The 24,039-nt window shown below is 32.3% G+C and overlaps 2 protein-coding genes across 4 annotated transcripts; both read right to left on the reverse strand.

The window, feature by feature from the left end:
* Nucleotides 1–8,038: 8,038 nt before the first annotated feature.
* LOC18035581 (protein TRI1) lies at nt 8,039–12,927 on the reverse strand. The gene is made up of 9 exons (XM_024179522.1): nt 12,455–12,927; nt 12,072–12,189; nt 11,816–11,990; nt 10,977–11,112; nt 9,900–10,014; nt 9,576–9,750; nt 9,193–9,237; nt 8,728–8,788; nt 8,039–8,376 (listed from the first exon to the last, which is right to left on the reverse strand). The coding sequence occupies exons 1-8, from the start codon at nt 12,775–12,777 to the stop codon at nt 8,739–8,741; spliced, it is 1,137 nt and encodes a 378-aa protein (XP_024035290.1). The 5' UTR covers nt 12,778–12,927; the 3' UTR covers nt 8,039–8,376; nt 8,728–8,738.
* A 3,987-nt stretch (nt 12,928–16,914) lies between these two features.
* LOC18035012 (pentatricopeptide repeat-containing protein At2g15820, chloroplastic) lies at nt 16,915–21,995 on the reverse strand. Of its 3 annotated transcripts, XR_002904354.1 has the most exons (4): nt 21,356–21,995; nt 18,700–20,610; nt 17,030–17,078; nt 16,915–16,933 (listed from the first exon to the last, which is right to left on the reverse strand). XR_002904354.1 is itself a non-coding variant. In XM_024179583.1 (3 exons), exons 1-2 carry the CDS (start codon nt 21,848–21,850, stop codon nt 18,742–18,744), a joined length of 2,364 nt encoding a protein of 787 aa, XP_024035351.1. In that variant the 5' UTR covers nt 21,851–21,995; the 3' UTR covers nt 17,461–17,482; nt 18,700–18,741. The 3 variants fall into 3 exon arrangements, 2 of the variants coding, with proteins under 2 accessions (XP_024035351.1, XP_006423076.1); XM_024179583.1 differs by lacking the exons at nt 16,915–16,933; nt 17,030–17,078 and adding an exon at nt 17,461–17,482; XM_006423013.2 differs by lacking the exons at nt 16,915–16,933; nt 17,030–17,078 and having other exon boundaries at nt 18,265–20,610.
* Between the last annotated feature and the right edge of the window lie 2,044 nt (nt 21,996–24,039).

The raw sequence follows: 24,039 nt of genomic DNA on the forward strand, positions 1-24,039 counted from the left end.
AAAATTTACAATGACAGGAAAATTCACACGTGTGAAATAATATTCTATGACCAAATTTACTTCCACGAGTACAGAATTGATAGGTGACACATGTCATTAGGTTGAGGATTCAAAGTAAAACATTAAATTCACATTACTCGTCATCTATAAATAGAGACCCATATCTAAGAGAAAGGGATTTTTGACCTCTAAAAGCATTGTTTATGCTTAGAGAGAGAAACTCATATTCTCCATATTTTTTATTTCTTTAATCTTAATTAAACACTAACTTGGAAATCAGAATACCTTACTTATCCCTCTGAATTCGAGGCCAATGATTGTGACAAGTTCTCCACAAAGTATAAATAAGTGTGAAGATAAAAAAATCCAACACGTTCAAATTCATTTTAGAAGATTTCTTATTAACATTTAATAAGATGTTTTTCAATTTAATTGGCTAATAACCATAAAAAATCTTGTTACACTTGATTTCAAAGTAAAGTTGAAGAAGATATATACCTAATGTTATCACTAGACCCTTGAATCAAATTTTAGCATGCACAATGAACTTTTGTGATATCATTATTATTATTTATGTAAGAATGTGGACAAAATCTAAATTAATTTTTTAATCCTTCTCTCCTCAAAATTCGAGTAAGGATGGATTAAAAAAATTACTCAAAATTCACTGGCTTAGACCTTGAGGACCAATAAAAATAAAATAAATATAAAAAATTTAACAGTGCCACAAGTAAAATTATTTAAAGTTGTATTTAAACCTGTGCCATACTAAAAGCTTACTACAATAATAATTATTTTTTAAAAAAAAATTGTAATTGGCATCACAAATTTTAATGATTTTTACAGGGTGAGGGTGTAAATAATTTATTCCGTTAAAAAATAAATAAATACATAATCTCTTTCCTTTTTTTTCTTTTTTTTCTTTTTTGAAAAAAGGGAAAATTGTAATGGTGAGAATTCCTAAAACTGACAGATTACTGGCAGTGATTGGATATTTTGAAGCACACACACCTGAAAAGCGTGTGGATTGGATCAACATCAAACAAACAAAAATGGTTAACTTAGAGATAAGGAATCTTCAAGATGTCAGGGTCCCACTTTTTGATATTGCCTGAGATTTCAGTTGGAAAGATTTGTCAACAAAGTTTTTATTATTTATTTATTTATTTTAAGAATAAATAAAAACAAAAATAAAAAGGAAAGACAGATGAGAGAAGATGCCTTTTTTTTTTTTTTTTCTCCCAAGCAAATAAAGGACAAGCTTTTACAGCCATTAGATTCCGTCTTCTCTTCCATAGAAGTAAGAATCTCTCTTTCCATTCATCAAATTTGATCGCTAATTCTTTTAATAAAAAATAAAATAAATTATTTAAGAAAACGATATTAAAATAATAATAAAAAAATTCTATTAATAATTTTATCTCAGAGGTGTAGGTTGGATTGGATCCACCCAATTTCCCGCATCTCCTTTGCTCTTTGTCTATTGAGATTTGAGAGAATCTAGAATTTTATTTTTATTCCACAAAATTTCCCAAAATACCCTTTCATTTTAAGTTTTTTTTTTTTTTTCAAAGGAATAATCAACCCATCAAAAAAATCGAAAATAGTGTAAAGATTGAATGAATGTGATTTATGAAGTCTTTTTCAGGGATAAGTGGAATAGCAATGTTTATGCAAGTGGAGTCATTTCGGCCCTAATAAAAATTAAATGTAGATACGGCTTTCTCTTCAAAATCAAAACTATACCCAAGTTGATTGATTGGTAGCTGCCATCTTCCTTTCAAACCCTATTCCCTCCTCCCTCTTGGTCATCAAAATTTTCACTCTTAGACATCATCTATATTTCAAGTTTATGATCCAATAATTAAAATTTTTTTTCATCATATAATGTAATAATGTTGTAAACTTGAATTTTATTGTTTGATTCAGATATAGTGGTGGAATCAGAATTTTTAATCCGTGATATATTTTATTATAGACAATAACTAATTCTTTATAAAAGATGTAGAAGCTAATGCTATTATCATTTAGAAAAAGTTTTAAGTGCCCAACAACAAGTGTAATCACACTTTACATAATTCCGTCATTGTTTATGTGAAACGTAGGAAAATCATTTTTTATTTATTTATTGATATTGCAAGTGATTTGAAGCATAGATAAAATAGTATTAATAAATGTAAGGTCATGAAAAAGAAAACAATTATGATATTATTGACATAGTAAAATGTCAGTATAAAGGAATAATAGTAGGAAGAAGGGCAGTTTAGGTGACCCCCAAAGAAAAGAAAGAATGGCTTGGCATTCCTAATGTAAATGTGAAGAATTTTTATTAATATTCTTTCTCTAGAAATGTGTCAAAGGGAATTAGATTCTCTTAATCCTGCTTCCATTGAAAGTAATGATAGCAAGGAAATGAAGGAATTGAAGCCAGCCACAGCCAGCCAGATCATTCTCATATATAGATATATATAAGATGTGATAATGATGATGATTGATGGGCGTCGTTCAAATTTATTTATTTATGCAAGAGAACAAGTTGCCAATTTGGTCAATTCAAGAAAAAGGGAGGGAAGAAAAAAAAAGGGGAAATGTGGAATTTACTCATGGGAGAGAGAAAGTTTAGGTGGGAAGCTTGAGGATTGACCAAGTGAGTGCCAACCAATTGGTGGTATTAGATGGACAAAAGCAAAGCATCTTCTCTTCTTTTATTCTCCCCTGTTTAAAATTGTGGGATACTCTCTTGGAATCCAAGACTTGGTATCTAATATCTACAACCATCCAACTTTGTCTTCAAACTTACTAATACCATTTAGAATAATATTACAACATATATCAAGGCAATACCAATAAAGTTAGGGGTGGAACTATATATATATATATAATTGAATTGAAATTTTATCAATTTTATGCATTATTACTATTTTAACATCTTGTTTTTATATATTTTATGTTATAGCTTACCAAAGCGTATAATTTTTAGATTATAGACCCCATCGAATCAAGATTCTATAAAGATTTTTCTTTTGTGCAACTATTTGTATGAATACTTGAAATTTTAACTCTTATTTGATATAACTTATCTAATAGTCGTAATTGTTTGTTTAATTCCATAAGCTCTTTTTAAAGTTTTTTTTTTATTGTACTTTGGCTTTTTTTTTAATAAAACTTTTGAAGATTAAATGAGAAATTTTACTTCTGCTACCAAAAGTTTAAATTTTTAGGCATTTTAGAGTAGAGATTGTAAGATTTTTTTCAAAATATTAAAATATCTAAAATATTCTTTACTTATTTGACAATTTTATTTCATTCATTTCATAACATAATTTTTTAAAAACTTGCATACTAAAGGAATTTTATAATTCTTAATAAAAATTCTCATTGACAACCAAAAAACTAATTTTTTTTTTAGTAAAATCTCTGCTTGTAAAAACTTTACTAACAAAGGTTTTACTCGAATAAGATCTATTTAAAAAATTATACCAAATGAAGCGTACTTGTAATTTGACATTACACTATAATGTTGGAATTTTTTTTTCTAATTTAGGGTTGGATTATAAAAAAAACTATGTTCAACTCTTTTGTAAATATTTTTGGAACCACGCGTATCAATTTGATGTTTACACTTGCAATTTTTTGGTTTAAATATTTTTTCAAGATTTAAATTTTTTGTTTCTCACATATTTTATAATTTCTATCATGTTGTTTTAATTTGTGATTGCTCTTAATTATTATGTGACTTAAACAATTGACTAACTTGCAAAACTATTTGAAGTCTATCCAAATAGTGATGTAATGTTTTTTTTTTTTTTTTCAAGTGAGAGCACTAATAGTAACGTAAAGAATGGGTTATAATGTTATATACTTCAATAGAGGCAATTGATGAGAAGAGTTGCATGCGATGGTAATGCTCAATCATTTTCATCTCCCAAGCATTATGTGTTATTATAATCGTTGATTCTAGATATGGTATGAGCATGCAAGACCTAGTAATTGTTTTAATTTTGCAGCAAAATGAGAAAAAAAAAACATTATTTCCATTAAAACAACCACAACAAGACTACAATGATTCAATTTATGTATTTTATGTGGATTGTGAAGGATCCGTATGTGGATTTGAAATCATAGGAATTTTACACTTAATGGGATCTCAATCTTTTGATCATTTCATCTCAATTTAGGTTCTTAATAAATATGAAGCTAATAAAAATATGTATTTTGATTGTTTTTCTCCTTGTCATTGCAAGACACAAGAGTAATTAAAGCTAACCCTTTTAACAATTTTTTTTAAAAAAAGTGAGAAGCAATTATAAAAAATGAGGGAAGTAAATCAGTAATATATGCATGTTTACTCAATTTTACTAAACCTTCTTGAAAATGGAAAGAACCCATAAAAGAATCTTAGCTGCTTCTATTTGGTCCTCTTTTCTACTGCAACTATAAGATGCAACAGAAAATAGACATTTTTGTTCGCCATTTTTAGCATAAGACACCAAAGGTTAGTTTAAAAAAATGAAAGAAAGAAAAAAAAAAAAAGCAGCAGCAGCAGCAGCCAAAAAAATCTTTGGCAATAGTGGACATATACTTATGCCCACCAGTAATAAAGAAAGCAACTTTTTCTCAATTGCAGCACATGACAGTCTGCTTCAAATTTCCACAAGATTCATTGATTCATTCATCCGCCCATACGCATTGCGCCACGCCCTTTCACTTTCAAGAAAGGTACAAACCAACTACACATTGAATCCAAAGAGAAAAGAAAACGAACACACATAAATTAAAAGATACCTTATATTCAAGGTCTTTGAAGAGGACAAGAAGAAGAAGAAGAAGAAGACGTGTAAATTAAACAAATAAAAATTGTACAAAATTCCAACACAATTCTTATTCTTATCTCCTCAAAAGAGCATCTTTCACGTGATGACAAGCTCATGTTCATGGCATTTATGTGAGCCCCTAGTCTTTTCATGAAGGTATCTTTTTGTCCCATTAATAATTTTGTATTTCCGTTTTCTGATTTCTTCTTGGGGCAAAAATTGCTTGTGACCATGGAATCTTGTTAAATGATGGGCTTGATAAGTTTTTGATCTCTTGTGAGGATGTTTTTGTCATTTAGGGTTTTGGGGGTGTCTTTGTCTGCTTTTTATGAGTTGTTGTGTGGCATTATTGTTAGTGCTAAGCTTGTGCCCTTAACAAGAATCCCACTTACCCTTCCCTCTTTTCCTATCCCAAACATCATCATTTTTTTTTTCCCCAAATCTTCTTTTTCACATTTTACTCCTTTTTCTTTTCATTTTTATTTTTTAAATTTCTGTTTTGAATTTCAATTTAGAGAAGAAAGATGTAACAGAAGGTACCTTAGTTGATTAGGGTCTTTTGTAAGTTTATATAATATGTTTTCAAATTGAATCTTATTCAAGCATCAAGATTGAAAACGATTTACTTTACACCTAACCTATGTTAGGATTTTTTTTTTTTTTAAAAAAAAAAGAGAGACGAGAGAAAACATAAAAATTAATTAAATGAAAAAAAAGTATAAATTTTAATACCTCCGATAAAATAATAATAACCAATAATAAACATAATGATCAATAAGATGAAAATATATGTGCAATGGGTCTACCATGCATCTTCAATTCGGGCTGTTGGGTGTACATTTACTTACGTATTTTACACGTACGTAGTATTCTGTGAGCGTATAATGACATGGCATGCTTATCTTTCTCGGTAGAGACTTTTTCATCGGTAAACGAAAATGAGACTGAATTATAAATGTTGACTTCAATGCAAGATTCGTGCATCATTTATGATTATCTGTATTTATTAAAACAAATTAAAAAAAAAACGACTTGACAACTTGAGATGGCTTATTTAATGTGTATAATAATCCCTTATTTTATTTATTTATTTATTTATTATATTCTACCCAAAGAGTGTTCAAACTCGTTATTGAAATTCGAATCTTGAGGGAGGAAAAAAAAATTAATTTTAAATTACTACAACGATACTTTTTTAGTAATTTAATCCCAAAATGGTGGGCTACAGCGTGAAGCGGTAAAACGTCAAAATGGATTAAAAAAAAAAAGTAAATAAAATAAAGCTATTATTTTATTAATTAAAGGGGAGAGAGAGCAAAAAAAAAAAAAAAAAAAGAAGACAAAAGGTGTACGTGCGGTGTGGGCAGTCCCGAGAGCAACCACGTGGCAGTTGGCAAATGATGGTTCAGAGGAATACGGTTCGCCGCATATGAAGGGGAACGGCGGTGCTTTTACACAATTCCATTTTTTTCGGGTTTTATTTTTTGGGCGCGTGGGTCCCACATTATTCTCTTAATATTTTCTTGTCTTGGACAATTTTTCACGGGTACGATTTTTTCATTTTTATTTTTTATTATTTTTTTAATTGGGGGTAGCTTCGTATTTTTCATTCAACCCACACCACTTTTATTCCAATCACATTTCCACACTTGCCCACCAAATACTCCAATAAAATGAGAAAAGAGGTAAAGCTTTCTCCTTTGACAACTATTGTTCTCACCCTTCCACTCATCCCCCATTAATATTATGCTCTCTTTCACACCATTTCCACCCCTTCCAACTTCTCAAAATTTTATAATTCTCATTCCCATATCTTCAAATTTATAATTTTTTTTTTTTTGCATTTACCTTCACAAATCTACTTATAATATGGGTCGAATCTACTTTCAAATGTTTTACCATATAACTATTGGATAATTTGATAGCGGAATAATAGTTTCTCTCCCTCGAATAGAATTAGATCTCATCCAAATTAATTTTAGATATACGAACTCTGTCATATGAAAGCCGAGGCTCTAATAAATATATGAATGAAACGTCATTTAAATAGAATATGCAAATTTTAGAGGAGATGATATTCTTGAACCAAAAAGAGAAGGCTTTCCTTGTATGCAAGATAATTGAATTAGATTCCAAGTTAGAGCACGTTTGATGAAACTTTATACGGACAGGAATTGGGGGTGTGTGTGCGCGCCCTCACAGAGTCACAGTCACATGAAGTTGTGCACAAGCATTGCAAAGTTTCTTAAAGCCATAAAAATGGTGGATGGTCCACTCTTTTTCCGACCCTCCATTATGACGATAAGGCCTAGACAATATTGCCCACGAGCTTGCTTACTGATGTGCTTGACATACCTAGCTACTGCTATTGCCAGCACCACCATTGCTACTCGCACTTGTCTCTCTTCTATTTTCGATATGTCCACATTCTCTCTCTCACACGAAACTCAAATTAATGTCAAATAAATAACACAACTTCGAAGATCGCATTTAATGTGTAAAAGGATGCTTTGTATTTTCGTGGGTTCAAACCATGAGTTGAATGGATACACCATACATGCTTGGATTTCCATATTGCAGCAGGTCAAAGGGGATTAGAACATCCAATAAGGGTTCCCTATTTCAAACATATCATCTTAAGGTCTACGGAGTTGAAAACGGAAATGGAAGAAAAAGAAAAGCTCAACTCAGATACAAAGTCATTCGACTCATTCCAAAGAGCTCCACCCCCAATGGCAGTTGTTTCAGAGAAATTGATTGGTTCTCACATGTCAAGCATTAGAATCTCCAGCTTAGAAAATTTCATATTCTTTCGATTTCCAATAGTAAGACATAGTAGTTCATGACTTCATGCATTGATTACTAAAGTAGATTTCACGCATTGATTAGCAATAAAGTTAAATAAAGTAAATGGCACAAGAAGGATAATGAATTACACAAATCTTTATATCATGGAAACATTTTGTCAATTATACACAAGCATTTTCGGCATAGTAGGGAGAATATTGTTGGACCACTTTGATGTTGCGGGTTATCCCAAGTTCAGACGAATAGTTAAAGCCCACCAATTGGAGTGCACAAATTGCATCATAAATTCCCCACAATTGTTGTTGCATGTCATACAAAGGATGAAAGATGAAAGCATTATCAACCTTGTGATCTCTGCAAAACCGCATGGGATGGCAATTGGCAGAACAAGCTTCCCAGATTGGCACAGCTTATCATTCCACTTTTAAATGCCTCGTGTCTCCATATACAAATCATGCAAACAAGAACAAGAAAGAAATATGTGGCAGTGGCCAAGTTCGTGGCTAGAACTAAACTAACTCTACGATTGTTTGTTTCCAATTGTTCTGTTCCAAGCATACAAAAAGAGGAACTAAAAAGAGATAACTAACTTTAGCAAAACTGCCCATTTCTAATGGGCTCACGATATACGCTTATAAACAACTTACTCTTCCATCTCGATGCAATAAGCAGAAGCTTTGAGACTGAGAAGCCATTGAAGGAGTCAACCTTGAAAATCCTTTTAGCTTATCATCACTCTCGGATCAGACAGATACTTCAATATCAAGAAGAAAACACCAAGAAAGATGAAAAGGATATTGAAGTGCCAGAACTGAAAAAGAATCTAAAATGATGATCAACTGAAGAAACCATAAAGCTTAACAGAGAAATTATGTCACAAAACTTGAAAAATTGCAAATTTATGCAGTGAACCCAAAGTAAAATGCAATAGATAAATTGGACATTCTTGAGGCAAAGTTGAATGATTAGCAGTAGCACAGCAATATAAATATTTGATATTCAGTTTAATGAAGCAATTAAGGAAAGACCAAATCTTTTGCAGCTTAAGGTTTTCTTGCTGAACTAAAATAAAAATCAACTCAATTGAGCATGTTTATAGCCTAACCTGTCATCAAATCAAACTTCTTTCTTCTGTCGTTTAGCTTTATGTTTCGGCTCATCTGTACCTGAACAATGAGGAGTTTATTGCATATCCTAAACTGAGATAGAACCTCTCATAAAATTGCATTGGTACTAGAAATACTTGATAAAAATGAAATCTGGTCTTTAAATTAGCTACAAGTCAAGTATGAAAGCATGCTCATGAAATTAACCTCTTTTGGCTAACTAGAGAAACCTTCCTGAAGCATTTCCCATACAATCAGCTTTTCCCCAATTTTTAATCTAAGTAACTCCTATGTTTGAAGCAAGATGTTGCATCATCAGACTACAAATCACAAAGGTCTGTAAACAAAATCATCATCATAGAAGCACCCTACTTTATTCTCCACTGTCTCGGGTAGGTAGATTGCTAAAGTACCAGTCATGAAAAACAATGTGCAGCTGGCAGGATATAAGTAACCAATCTCACCTTCTTCCACCTGCTCGCACTGCTTTTCCGTTTCTTTAGATTTGGCTGGAAGTGAAAAATATGGATTAGGCCTTAATTTGAAACAGAAGACAACTTAAATGGTAAGTTTATGATCTATTTTTATGAAAACTTTCTAGCACAAGAAAAATTCCACACACTACCTTGGTGCAACTAAACAAAGCCATATTTATTAAAAATTACACAAGCACAATAAGACCAATGTAAGCAAATTTGTGCATGGCATGTGCAGACACTTGATTAAAAAGCCAAAGATGAATGAAAAATATGAATATTAAGATATTTGGATGGAGATGACCAAGTTAAATATCTAGAATTAATACTCATAACCTTTAAAGAAAGAAGAAGGTTGATTAAGAAAATACCATCTGCCTCATCCAATGGCCATATGTGTCCGGTCAGGGCTTTATTCATTTGAAACATGTTGATAGAATTAACACGGAAAAGAACCTGTAAGGCCTCATCACATATTATATTTTGCCTATTCTTTGGATCTTGCAAATTCTTCTCTCGGATATAGGCCCAGAGTTTCTTGACAACCTACCACCAAAAGAACAAAAAGACAACAGAGAATAAAAGAATACGCTTTGAAATTATGGTTCAAAGATATTCATCATCAAAAAGTAGACCCAAAAAAAGGGGAGATTTTATTTATTTATTTATTTTTTGGTTGAAATCCTATTACAGACCTCTGTTCTGGCCAATTCAGATACGCCGACAAATGTCTGAAGATCCGGAGAAAGACTACACAGTTTGGTAAAGCCACCTCTCCTTTTCTTGACATCTTTATCCGCCTTAGTTGATCTAGTCGAAAAGTTGGTTTAGTTTAGTTTATAGACAAATGAGTCATGGACTGTAGTAACATCCGATACGGGAGATTCTCCATTATATATATAAATTTGATTTCCAATGCTAATATACGAATGCATTCCAATATCCTCTGATATAACTAACAGACTGTGATAAATCAAAAAGAATTGCAAAAATCAGCAACTCCAACAATAAAAAGCAAGGAAACTGAGATGTGATTCTGCAGAACTTAACCCATATCCATATGAGAAACAAAATAACCAACAAAAAGGAGTAACCAAATAAGTACTTCAAACAGAAATCTTTGTTATTCTAAAAGTTGAATAGGTGAAAAATAGGTGCATTTGTACGCGATATCCCAAAATGCTATCAATTTCAGATTGGAAGCCAAAAAATACATATAAATGAAGTTTGCAACGTATTCCTTCCCCTCGCAGGGCTTATGCTCAGATGTACTCAACCCCATTCCACCTTTTAACCTTTGAATTTTGTCATGGCATCAAAGAAAACTTAATTTCCACAGGTATCCTTGAGCATTATTTAATTTAAGAGCTGAAATCTAATTAGTGAAAACCAATCCAACAGAAAATGCCTCATAAACACCATTATCAACATAAGAGGATAAAAAAGCCAATATAATTTTTAGAGACAGCTAACAATGAGTAGTTATCATAAATTTATTGAAATCCTCTCAAATTCAGATGATAAATTGTCATTACAGTAGTGATTCCTGAAGGGAAAAAAAGAATGCAGATGTTAGACCAAAAATTTGAGTTAATATAAATTTGCAAGCATAATACTACTATAATTAAAAGTTCCGGATATAAGGCCTTGAATGTTCTTCAAGTATATGTTCTATCAGATGTGAAATTATTGGAGAAAAAAAGAAGAAAGACAGAACTAAGAAAAAAATATAAAAGAATCAACACAAACACAAGGCGGCAAGAAGAACTCACCTATTTTCCTTGCTTTGCTGTTCAATACTCGTTTCCTCTTCTTCCTCTTCCTCTTCATGTTCCTGTTCCTGTTCCTTTTCTTCTTCTTCCTCCAAATTCTTGAAATCTTCAACTCCTATCTTCTGCTTTACATTTTCTGATTTTTCATCCATAAGTCGGCACTATTATTTCAACCAAATAACTGAACCATACAAATTTACGATGATACTCTAAAGGTAAATACCGCTAATGAAATAAAGCCAAAGTACAACGTGATCCAGTTTGTTTTGAGGAAGTCGAAGTAGCCGTGATTGCAGAAAAATCTAAACATGCTACGGTAATCAAAATACTGGAAAATTTGATAAGATCATACCAAAAATGAGTATTATACTGCATCTCTAAAAATTTGAGAAACAACCCAACAAGGAAAATCATACTAAGAACCACATGCTAAATAATAACAAACTAATTCTTTGATTACTTGAGAAAAGCAATAGTGTAGTCTAGTCACTGACATGCAACCACTTTTCTTCTGCCAAGTGCAAATAGTTGCCAACAGAATCTCAACACCAATTGCATTTCATTTTGTAAAATAAAAATGTTTAACTAAACAAAGTTCTATCTTTTGGCAAGGCTAAATCATATTTAATCTTTATTACGCGATATTTTTATTCTTGCTAAAAGATGTTTTATATGAACAAATCTTTAATCTGTTACGCCAAATTAAAAAAAGAAAAATTAAAAAATACAAATGAATTTATTATGAAAAGAACATTGGTATCCATTTCTTTCCAATTATTCCCTCTACACTCCATATGTAACATTAACCACAAATGTCAAGTCAAGTTCAAAGAAAGTACCATCTTCTGCACCGAGAGGCCAAATGTGCTTTGACAGGGCCCTATTCATTTTGAACATATCAATAGAGTTGACACCAAAGAGAGCTTGCAATGACTCGTCACATAATATTTTTCGCTTATTAGTTGGATCCTGCAATTTATTTTCTTTGATATATACCCACAATTTCTTCACAACCTGGAGCCAAACAGAAGTTAAATTTTCCAATTCGAACTTTTATCTGTAATCAGCACAAAATAACAAATATATTGGATGTACCTCGGTTCTTGCCAATTCAGGGGCTCCAACAACTTTTTGAAGTTGTGTAGAAAGACTACATATTTTGTTAAAGCCACCACCTCCTCTCCTCTTGACTTCTCTACCAACTTTGATTGACCTAATGGACAAATTAAATAGAGTAACGCCCACATGTACAAATTGGCTCACCCATCTCTTTTATAACTAATTTTATTTATTTTTATTTTCGACTATCAGCTGCTTTATTTTTCATTTGTCAGTAATAAAGTAATAAAAGCTTCCATCATATCTAACAAAGACGCAGAAAAGATAAAAAGATCTTCTTTTTTTTTAGTTTTTCATAAATAAAGTAAAAATAACAAACAGAAAGAAAAAAAAGAAAAAAAAAGCTAAAAAAAACTTACTTTTCTCTTTTTCTTTCACTTTCTTCCTCTTCTTCTTCTTCTTCTTCTTCTTCTTCTTCTTCTTCTTCTTCTTCTTCCTCCTCCTTATCATCTGCATTTGCTTCAACGGCGTCGTTTCCATCATCCTCAATTTCTTCTCGTTCTTTCTCTAGGGTTTGTAAAAATATGTCAATTTGTTCACTGACAAAAGCCTTTCGGTCCGATAAGTCCACCCTAAAATCTTCCTCTAGTAGCCTCCGTACACTGCCGGCGGTGGCCGTGTCCAGGTCCGAGTTTCGGAGGATGTCTCGAAGCCGGGTCACAAGGTCCGAGTCCGACACCATTTTCGTGTTTCCGCTTTCGGTATATTTCCCGGGCTACAGGGAAAAGCCTCAGTTGAGGTGGCCGCGAAATTTGGGGGGGGATATTGTGTGAGGGTATTTATGGAATTAGGACAGTGGCAGGTGGTTACAATCGTTTTTAGCTCAAGGACTCTCAACTCTTTTCATGTGAATATTACATTATCAATAACAAACTATTTAATCTTATAATTAATTTAAAAAAAATCAGTAATATTCATCTCTTCTGTGGTGCCTCTTTATTTTTAATTAAAATCAACTAAATTTCAACGTCACATCAATAAATTTTATCAAATATTTTAGTACTGTAAATTTAATTGACCCCTTTTTTTTTCAAAATCAAAATGCTGCTCGTCGATTTCTAATTATCCTCCCAATACTCGTCGATTAATTAATGTACGGAATTAGACTAGCCTCTTCATTTTAGCACCATAAAAGTCCTATAAACCATAGATTCAAGTACCAAAAATAATCACAATTTTCATATTCATATAATTATACTCTCTAATTACACTTTCAGCCAACTTAGGGAGATAGTAATGGTTAAAGAAGAGTGGTGGTAAAGCTCAAAAATTTCATAAGCAAGTTGAGTTAATATTATTGTGGTTTGTTTCTCAACTAATCATTCTTTTATTTCAAATAATGAAGTTTTGAAGAAATTTTAATGGCATTTTTTCACAAGTTATTGTAACATAGGTTGAATTAATCCACTAAGTAGCGGATATATATATATATATATATATATATGGATCAGGCTACGGTGCAACTGTGGTACCGTGTAACAGTTGTATCAAACCGTTGGATGCACTTAGATTGGTGGGGTCCACTGACATCCAACGACCGGATGCAGTTGTACCACAGGTTTCCCTATATATATATATATATTTGGCTTCATACTGAGTAATGATAATGTGGATGTGTGTAAAAGGGTATTTTTATATTATTATTATTATGGGATGGTAATTGTGTTTGTTGATATTGAAGTTTTCCTATAAAATTAAACTAATTGCAATGATAGGAAATGTATGATTTAGACAACAAACATTCACTTTTATATATATATATATATATATATATATATATATTGAGTTGTGCTTATGTTTACTATGGCAGAAAGGATGCACGATGCAGCTGTTGTTGGATATGAGTTTTTGTGATGTGAAAATAAATTGCCGGTACGGATTATATAACAACAATCTACCCGTCGTAGATTACTTTTTTGTGTACTGACTAGTGTCCAAGTGCACTAGCCATGTGGCATAGGAGGTGTATTCGGTACTCAAAATCTCAAATCTCATGAAACGGTTTGAGTTGAGATGAAAATTAAGAAGATATTCAGCACAATTCAAGCACATAAAATTTGATGGTATTTTTGAGTTTTTTTTTTAATGATTTAAAGACATTGTGTTAATTATAGGTTATTACTTATGGCAATTATTCAGTGACTATTACAAACTATATCATCGTTGACTTCATTAAAAATAATTAATAGCATATATTGTAGTGCTATTTAATTGTGTAAAAATTTTATTTTAAAACAGTTTGTATCATTTTAATTGAAAATCTTATTTTGTCCTCAATAAATTATTAGCAAACAACATTAAACTAATGGTGAATTAATCGAAGGATGATTTGAGTTATTGTTTAAAAAGTAGGAATGAAATAGACTAACGCATGAAACCTTAGGGGTTTTGCCCTTGTTTATATTATGGGAGATTGCCAATTTTCCTCTTACTGTAATCAATATATATCATCTGCCCCCTACTGTTTTTATAATAGCCAATAATTCCCCTGACAATATAAGTTTACAGTATTACTCTTATTTTCAAATACCATTTTATTTATATTTATTATAAATTAAATAAATCACATGAATGGAAATTAAAATAAAAAAATTAAGTATTAAAAATAAAAAACTATGTTTTGATGTGAAAAAATTAATAATAAAAGTATTTTCTCGTACTTTTTTATTTTATAAACATTTTCTTATAATAAATATATAAGAAAATTATTATATATATAAGAAAATTATTATAAAATGATAAAAAAATATTATAAGAAAACTTGAATGATAAATAAATAATTATTATAAAATAAATAATAAAATATTTTTCTTGTACTTTTTACATTTGATTTTAAAATCATATAAAATATTTATTAAAAGAAAATGTTTGCAAAATAAAAAAGTATAAGAAAAAATTTTATCATTAATTTTATTTGTTCACATCAAAATCGTTCTAACAATAAAAATATACAATAAGTATCCATATTAATACCTAAATCGTTTTAAGTTTCAATAAAAGTTAATTTCTTCCGTAATAGTTTATTTTAATATAATATGATGAACTCATCAAATTCACGTAAACACAAGAGAGAAAGAGAGATTAAAATGTAATGGAAATTGTCATAGAAACTAGAGTTTCTTCAATTTGGGGGCAACCAAAATGCAGATGATTCGAATGAATTAATGGTGATTTCTAAGAGAATGTTTTTCTTATAGTCTCAGTTTGGATATGAATGATGCAGCCTTAGCCGTTTATAGATGTTGAGAAATGAACATTGATGTTGTGAATTTGCATCTCTTAACGAGTATTTAAAATTGAAAAATAAAATATATTTGAACTAATTAAAACGAAGGAGAAGACGAGGATACTTTTGGTACTTAGGGAGGTTTGAAGAGTAAAATCTTAATTTTTAAATTTTAGTGATGTGTTTATTAACAAAGTGGCTGTGAGAAAGAATTTTTTTGGTTTAAAGCCCCGGCCCTTACACTCCATTCCACCCAACCCTTGAAAACATAATATTTTGTAAACAGACCACACTGGATGACATTATTACCCTTGCAGGCAATTGGATTTCCCATTTTCCACACTTCCTTCCCCAGGATACATGCCAAACTTTTTTAATTTTTCTTGAGGTAGCAATAAAACCTTATATCTGATCATCTGCATTGTATAGGTTACAGTTGAAGGGTGAGTCAGAAGCACAATGAACTTACACAATGCCTACGGCTACAATGGTGCATCTCTTGCTTGGTAGCTCAAGGAATTTTCAAGGGCATCAAAATGGACATATATAGACTAGTGTACCAGTATTGCTATGAATCATTTGGTGCAAAAGAGAAACATCTCCAGGTTTAATGACATTGCAGCATCTTATTGCACATACAGTAGTTTTTGACTCAAAAATGCATTTTAGTTTTTCCCAATTTAGCGAGAACACACGGCGTGGGAGAACCTATGTATGCATAATCGACAACACAGATAATAATAAATTAATAGATAAATAAATTTTAAATGACAAAATCTTAAACATTTTCTTGCCTAATAAAACAATATTATTTGTCATTCACCAAAACCTGCCCGGCACCACTATATAAAAGAGACTGAAGTTGCATAGTCATCCTAAATTTTCTATTTACTCTCTCTCTCTCCCCCTCAAACTGTTGTTTCCATACAAGTACAATATAATGAAATGAAGTGAATGTGTTTGTGTTTGTTTTTCTTGATGGGCGTCTTGAAAAAGATTTGTCTAACATTTTGGTCCTACATGCATACAGTATATATGCCCCCTTTTTCAGCATCTCTTTTACATAACAAATGTGCCATTAATCCCAAAGCAATAACAGGTCATGCATACAGCTTTAATGTCAAAATCAACGTAAGGCTACTAAATATACCAAAGTCAACCCACATTAAAAGTTTCAGCTATCAATAAAATAATAAAATAATGGGATCTTTCCTACTATAACCCCAAAATATAATTAAAAAAATTGCCCTAAATTGAGATTAAATAGGGATGGCAATGGGGAGGGGAGGGGAGGGGACCAATCTCCTCATACCCATCCCCAATATTTTGTATATGTCCCCGTCCCCGTCCCCGTCAGAATTGTTTGAGAGAATCTCCATCCCCTCTCCGAATAATAACAGGGGATCTCCGAGGGTCTCCGGTCCCCGAATAACTAATAGTCTAATACATTTTTTTATTTTCGATTTTAAATTAATCATATTAAAATAAAAAAATTCAGATAAAAATAAAATTCAAAATATATCTTACATTAATATTGATCCATTACAAAGTCACATTCAAAATATAAATTATTAAAATAATTATCTTTGTCAATGACTCAATCTTCATAATCCTACAATAAAAAGAAAAAAAAATATTTTTATATCGGCAATAAAATAAATGAAATAAATGTATATACTTAATTAATATTTTTAATAAAACTATTTACCTCCTGCTCGTCCTGCTCCTCCTGTTCTTCCTCGCCTCAGATTTCAAACCTAAAACAATGAAAATGATATAAGTAACGTAACTTATAAGTGCAAATATTAATAAATGTATAATATAATTACAATGTAAAATAAACTCGTACTGTTATTGTAAGCTCGTAACCAACTTTGACAGCACATTAAGGCCTCCAATGTGCTTGGATGAAGTTTGTTACAGTATGAGCTCACAACTCTACCACTGGTGCTAAAAACTGATTCAGAAGCAACTGTTGTAATTGGAATTGCCAAAATATCTATAGCAATTCGAGCTAATGTAGGATACCTATTAGCATTTGTCTTCCACCAACTCAAAATATTAAAATCTTCCATCCAGGGTATAACTTTCTCATCCAAATATGAATCTAATTCATCTGCAACAATTGCACAATCTCCATTGTTTACATAATCATCAAAACCTGTCATCCATTTGGTTGCTTTCTTATAAGAATCCCCTGTAGATGTAGTAGAAGAACTACTACCAGTATAATCAAAGCAATAAACAGTTGGTGAAAACTTCAATTAATACTCTTCAACTAATTCCCGGCAAAAGGTGACCACTTTCCCAACATACAACTATTTTGATATTTATTATTTTTAACAATATTTATAATTTATTTATTTATTTATTAGTAATTTTAAAAATAAAAATAAAATTAAAAATTAAAATGGAGAAATTGGTAGGGGATGGGGATTCCACCTCATCCCCAGCCCCTCCCCGAATAAAAAATTGGATAAAAAATTATCCCCGTCCCCTCCCCGAATAAAAAATTGGGTATAAAATTATCCCCATACCCTCCCCGAATGGGGAAAATCTCCGAGGGTACCCGTCTCCGTAGGGATTTTTGCCATCCCTAAGATTAAAGCATGTGGTCATACATGCAAATGTCTCCTGCATTTCACAATAAGTATTTATGGTCTGAAAAGTACAATTATAACTTCACGCACTGGGGAATGGTGGAGAAAGAAATGTATTTGATTTCTAAAGAAGAACCCCGGATGATTTGCAGAGAAAAAAGAGACAGAAGAGAATAGCATAACAGGTGCAAATTTCCCTCCAGATATATTATATAATATCATCTAACCATGGTTTATATGCCATAGTTCCGAGATAACTATGGCTTATCTAAAGTTAATACGATAAGGAGTGTGTGGCCTCTAATAACAATTTAATGGACAACGTCAGTCAATGACCTATGCATGAAAACTTGAACAAGAAGGACTGCAGTGCCAAAATTTCCAAACCTCAGGTTTTTTCTTTTTTTAATTTCAAATAAAACAGCAAGGACTGCAGAGTGTGTATTACAGCAATCTTGGCAAGACATCCACCAATAAAAATCCAACACAAGGGCTAAAGCACTCAACAACAATGCAAAGTGGAAACTGAAGCCCCATAATACAGCAATAAGCAAACGCAAATCAATGTAACTCTCATTGTTACTGTTAACACTACATGTAATAACTAAACAACAAAGATTAATGCTATTGTTAAGACAGAATCACAATACATAATTCACATATGTTGAGCCAATAGTATGGAGATTCTTCATTCACTAATTTGAATAAATAATAAATAAACTTTGGAAGCTGTTTCAAATGTACAACTAAGCTGGCCAGATATTGGATAAAAAAATACCTGAATCTCATGAAGATAGTTCAAAAGCACTACGAATTGTCATCAATCATCATCACTGTAATCAGAAGCTTTTTCATCAGAATCTGACCCACAATGAAAGTTGATATTTTGAGTATCTAATTTTCTATACTCAGAACCTTCATTAAGAAGATCTTCTTTCAACTCATCCAGAACATAAGGTTCTATCAGTTTCCAGAACAATGTAGAATTGCTTCCAAGAAAACCTATCCAAAACACTCTCCCCTTCTTCTTTACCCTACAATCAAGAGATCTTGCTTTTAATGTTTTGAAAACCAATGCAATACCCTCACTGCTCACCTTTAGCTTTAATAGGATATCCCCAACTGATGTTCTATGCCCCCCATACATGAACCAGTATGCCAGAGCTCGTGGTGTCAGCCATCGATGGATTAGCTTTGGAATCACAAGCCGTCCTTTTGGCCAAAACTTGTCAGCATAAAAGCAAAAATAAGGGTGCGAGATGGTAGAATACTTGTATGGTATATCATCACTACCGTCACTCACCTTAAAAGAAGGATGTAACCACTCATGATACTGGTCATATAAATATCTCCTCAAAACTGAATGCATTCTAGAATTCTCATTGAATTCAAACCGGATCATGTGCCTCTTCCTCTTTTCATCTGATTCAATACACAGACCACCTAACAGTAAACCTATTAAATTCTCTCGCTGTTCTGAGTTTAAATTCAGACTCACTGGTTTCTTGACCTCTTTTCTGTTCAAGCTCAAGACGTAATCAAGTTTTTCCATCCATGCAGACTCTATTTCATATTTCTTCAGACACATCAAATCATATATCTTTTCTGCCTTCACAAAATCTCCAGAAGAGAGGTATGCACTTAAAATGATGTTGCACGATCTAGTGTTAACACCAATTGTCTGGTCACTGTGCATATGGTTAAAAATCTCCTCAGCTTTCTCAATATTCCCAGCATTTTTCAAAGATTCCAAATAAATGCCATAAATAGTACGATTGGGTCGACATTTCTCAAGGCACTCAGAGAAAGCCAAGTGCAACCTATCGTGCATGCCCAAATTGAGGTACATGTTTGTCAGATTAATATAAGAAGGCATTAGTGGCTTCATACCAGTCTCTACAAACTCTTTCATTAGGGATTCTGTAAGCTCCGTCTCCTCAGCTTTACACAACAACTCTATGATCTTATGATATGCTGGTACACTAGCAGAACCCAAACGCTCTTGCATCTCCCTAAATATTTCCAAAGACTTCATAAATTCTCCAATCTTGGCATAAGCTTCCATTTTATAAACAAAAGCGGGAGTGGGGATGCCGTTGTCAGATTCAAGCAGTCTGAGCCAAGTTTTTTCTGCATCCTCCACGTCCCCCTCCTTCGCACAAACTCTCAAGACAGACAAAAGCACTTCTTTGCCCTCCTCAAATCCTGCTTGTTGCATCTCTTTCTTTAGCAATGATATCCTTTCTTTATCAATGTTGTCTTGATAGCTATGAAGCCAAATTAAACCACTGTAAATATCCTTTTGTATTTCAAGTCCAGATGTCAACAAATTGTGAAAAATAAACTCCGCTTGTTGGAGGTAATATTTTGACAACCCTCCAGGTTTGCTCACCAGAGCTCTGAAGAGAGAATTATGCAAGCTAGGACGGGGTTGGTAACCTCCCAGTTGTATCATACGATTGTAAATACTACATGCTTCATCCAAGCAACCTTGAACTGGTGCACTGAGATACGCAACAATCAAAATGTGAAATGTCATTTCACTAGGCACACGGCCCTGATTAATTATGTCATCAAATATGTCCCGACATTTGGCAAACTTTCGCTCCTTACCCATGTAATCTGCCAACTTGGTAGCAAGAGCAAAATCAAATCGATACCAATGTTGTTGCATCATCCATTCGTAAACCTGAAACATGTAACAAATGATTTTTCAATGACAATACTTTGGCTAAAAGAAAAAAAAAAAAAGACAACTTGTTAACAGAAAGACAAGAATCTTCAAATCATTGAGTTCAAGACAATAATATGCAAAACACATTAAGACACCACATTTCCTGGGACGGACATAAGTAACAAAGTGAACTGTTAGCAAACAAATTATTTCGATGTTTCAGTAATAAATATTCGTGCAAATAGCAATTATTTCAAAGCAGATTGTGGATATCTAGTGATATAAATAACATGAAACAGCAATCTGCGTTCAGAAATTATGCCCAGCATTCACGACCTGAACAGCCTTTCCAGTTTTAAACTCCCATGAACTGAAATCAACTTAAGAACTGTAAAGCAAAAGTCCAACCCTCAACAAAAGAACTCAATAAAGAACCCAGCATGCTATACCAGAAAAATCTAAAATTCTTATATGACACCTAATTTTATATAAACCATTTCACTATAAAACAAATAGCAAATCCAATTGCTACCAGAAATTGCTAATATTTATTCACTAATTCGCATTGATAGAGCACGAACATAACACCTGCTAGCTCATATTATCAAATAAACCATCCACATTAAATACCTTCCTGAACATTCAACACAATTCAACTTCAAGTAATCATTCAAAAAGCAAAGAAATTTTATAACAAACAGAGGACAAGTGTTAACTGCAAGTTGCAACAATAACATCATAAAGAATAATGAAATTATACCCTGAATCCAGTCTCATTCTCGCGAATCCGCATACAATGAACTGCCAAATACGTACCATCCTCCTGCCTCAACCACTTCTTCTGCGCATTCAAAATCCTCACAAGCGTCCCCCCTTTATGCGACGGCAATTCTTTACAAAGCCAGGCAAGCTTAGCCCTCCGCCACTGCTCGGGCAGCTCCTCAAGCTCTATAACCTCCACAACCGGCTCACCCAAGTGCCTCATTTCACTCCCCGCAGCCCCAACATCAAAATCAACAGACCCACTTTCGGCATCACTGTTTTTAAACATGTCCCATTTCTCTTCTTGGGAAGAATCTTTCTCGCCCGCCAACTGTTCGACGAAAGTACTCTGTGAAGCGGCGGACGAAAGCGGAGCGGATAAGAAGTGGTAGGACCTCGGTGTTCTTACGGTAGTGACGCGGGGGAAGAAGCTGACGTGGCGCTGGAGGAAGAGGGTGATTGAAGGAAGTGTTTGGGTTGAGATTGTGAGCATGTTTCAGTGTACTTTTGGGCATATACGATGGCCGTTACCCGTCGGCTGTTCTGGTTATTGCGATTCGCACAGACAACAACAGAGATTAATGTCTAAATTTTATTTTCGGGTCAACCCATTGGCCCGCAGTAACCGAGCCCGAATATCCCAGTTTAACCCGTATTTTTCTCTTTCGGTTCTTCCTTAGATGTGGACGCTTTTATGCCATATCCAACCACTAATTTGTTGACACCTTGCACCCAAATTTCATAGAATTATTGGGATGACTTAAAATACTAAATTTTATAATTAAATAAATGTGAAACTGAAAGATATAAATATCGTTTTCAGTAGCTACGTAATGTGAATGCCGATAAACATTACTAAAATTTTAAGAGCGATGATACAGTTATAAATTTTTATATAAATTTATTTTGTATAAACTGATTTAGCATTAATTTATTAATTGAATGAAAATACAAAATAATAAAAATAGATTATGTGAATTAAGAAATATTTAATTCAACCAATTTTATCATACTACATTAGTTTATACAAAATAAATTTATACAAGAGTTTGTAACTATATTATTACTAAATTTTTAATGGGTGAGTAAATATATCTTTTTATAGCTGTGATGTATAACCCCTCATTTTATTTTTCCAACCCCTACTATCACTTTCATGTTAATACTCATTCTTATTCTTATATACAATGACTTAAAATTAAAGATAATTAACTTTGAAATACACCCACATACTAATCTAATTTTATATGCCTAATTTATTTTAAATGCTCAAACAGTTATCTCATTATTATTATTATTATTATTCTTATTAGTACTACTACTGCTACTGCTGCTGCTGCTGCCGCTGCTGCTGCTATAAGAGTTCTGCTATTTGAACTCCGAGACGACAAAGAGATGACAGAAAAATCGGCACGTCAATGTCTGTTGCTTCAACTGCACTCACCATCTTTTGTCTATTACTTTTTTCATTTAAAAAATAAAATAATCAAAAGAAAGAAACAAAAGTAACAAAAATATATTACTTTTTAACAGCCATCTTTAGTCTCTCTCCATCTCTCACCTCTCATTTACTCAACGTGAGCTATCTGCATTTAGGAAGGAAAAACCAGTTCCGTCTCTGCATCTCGCTTATCACAAGGAAGAAGTTAGATCTAGATCTACAAACAGAGGCCTTGATAAAATTGGTACTGATTAATTGGTAAGTTGGTAACTCTCACTACATTCAAATAAAATTTTTGTTGTGTTCTATATATTTAAATTGTTAGAATATTTAATTTAAATTGTAAAAATTCGTAGATTTTTGCTTTTTATATATTTAAATTGTTATGAATTGTTATGATTTTTTTTAATTTAAATGGCTGGAAATAATGGAATAAATTATAATAATTTCTGGATGTGTTTTATATATGTTAGGATTTTTTTTAATTTCTTGTGGGTCCACGCAAGACTAAAAGAAGCAGAACTCAACGCGTGAAACGGCAATTGAACGCTGCGTTTCTGTCGTCATTTTGTCTTCTTTGAGTTCGTTTATCATTTTCCCTGCTATAATCATGGAAGAAAATATTTTATAGAAGTTATTTAGCAGTGGGTGATCCAATTAATGGGCACATTATGGGTTATGGACCTTATGGTGGTGGGTGTGGATGGACAGTGAAAAAACGATGCCATAAAGATGTACAATTTCATACTACCATAAAGATGCTAGACACTCTGATAGGATTTGTATTCAAGTTTTTTTATTTTTTTAATATTTCAGTCTAATAGAGTCATTAAAATTTAATATTCTATTCAAATATTAAGAACAATGTACAATTTCATACTACAATATTAACCAAATTGAACAACTTTGATGTTTCAAAGCAAAGAATTTTACTCATTCAGTAAAAAGAACAAGCACTTGAAAGATTGTTAACAACTATGTCCCAAAATTCATAAATTGTAAGTTTTGTAAACACCACCCCATGCCACGAGAAAGAAGGTGATGGAGATCTAGCATGTATTACAGGAAATTAAAACAATTGAAATAGACGGCAAGTGTTTATCAAGTGCTTGTAACATGGAACCCATGGCTACTATGGTGTGAAAAAAAATAATAATAATAATGGTTACACCTACACTGAAATTGATTTCAAAGGAAATTAGCACATCCTCATGATCAAATTCTTAGCGGGAGTCATCAAA

The sequence above is a fragment of the Citrus clementina genome, unplaced genomic scaffold, assembly GCF_000493195.1.
Source record: "Citrus clementina cultivar Clemenules unplaced genomic scaffold, Citrus_clementina_v1.0 scaffold_8, whole genome shotgun sequence".
NCBI classification, from domain to species: Eukaryota; Viridiplantae; Streptophyta; class Magnoliopsida; order Sapindales; family Rutaceae; genus Citrus; species Citrus x clementina.

Coding starts and splice junctions, on each gene's coding strand:
- LOC18035581 (XM_024179522.1), bottom strand. CDS start 12,777: ATGGTGTCGGACTCGGACCTTGTGACCCGGCTTCGAGACATCCTCCGA. Junction 9,238..9,575: donor GCCATTGGATGAGGCAGATG/GTATTTTCTTAA, acceptor TTTCACTTCCAG/CCAAATCTAAAGAAACGGAA. Junction 8,789..9,192: donor GTGCGAGCAGGTGGAAGAAG/GTGAGATTGGTT, acceptor CTCATTGTTCAG/GTACAGATGAGCCGAAACAT.
- LOC18035012 (XM_024179583.1), bottom strand. CDS start 21,850: ATGCTCACAATCTCAACCCAAACACTTCCTTCAATCACCCTCTTCCTC. Junction 20,611..21,355: donor AGAATGAGACTGGATTCAGG/GTATAATTTCAT, acceptor TACATGTTTCAG/GTTTACGAATGGATGATGCA.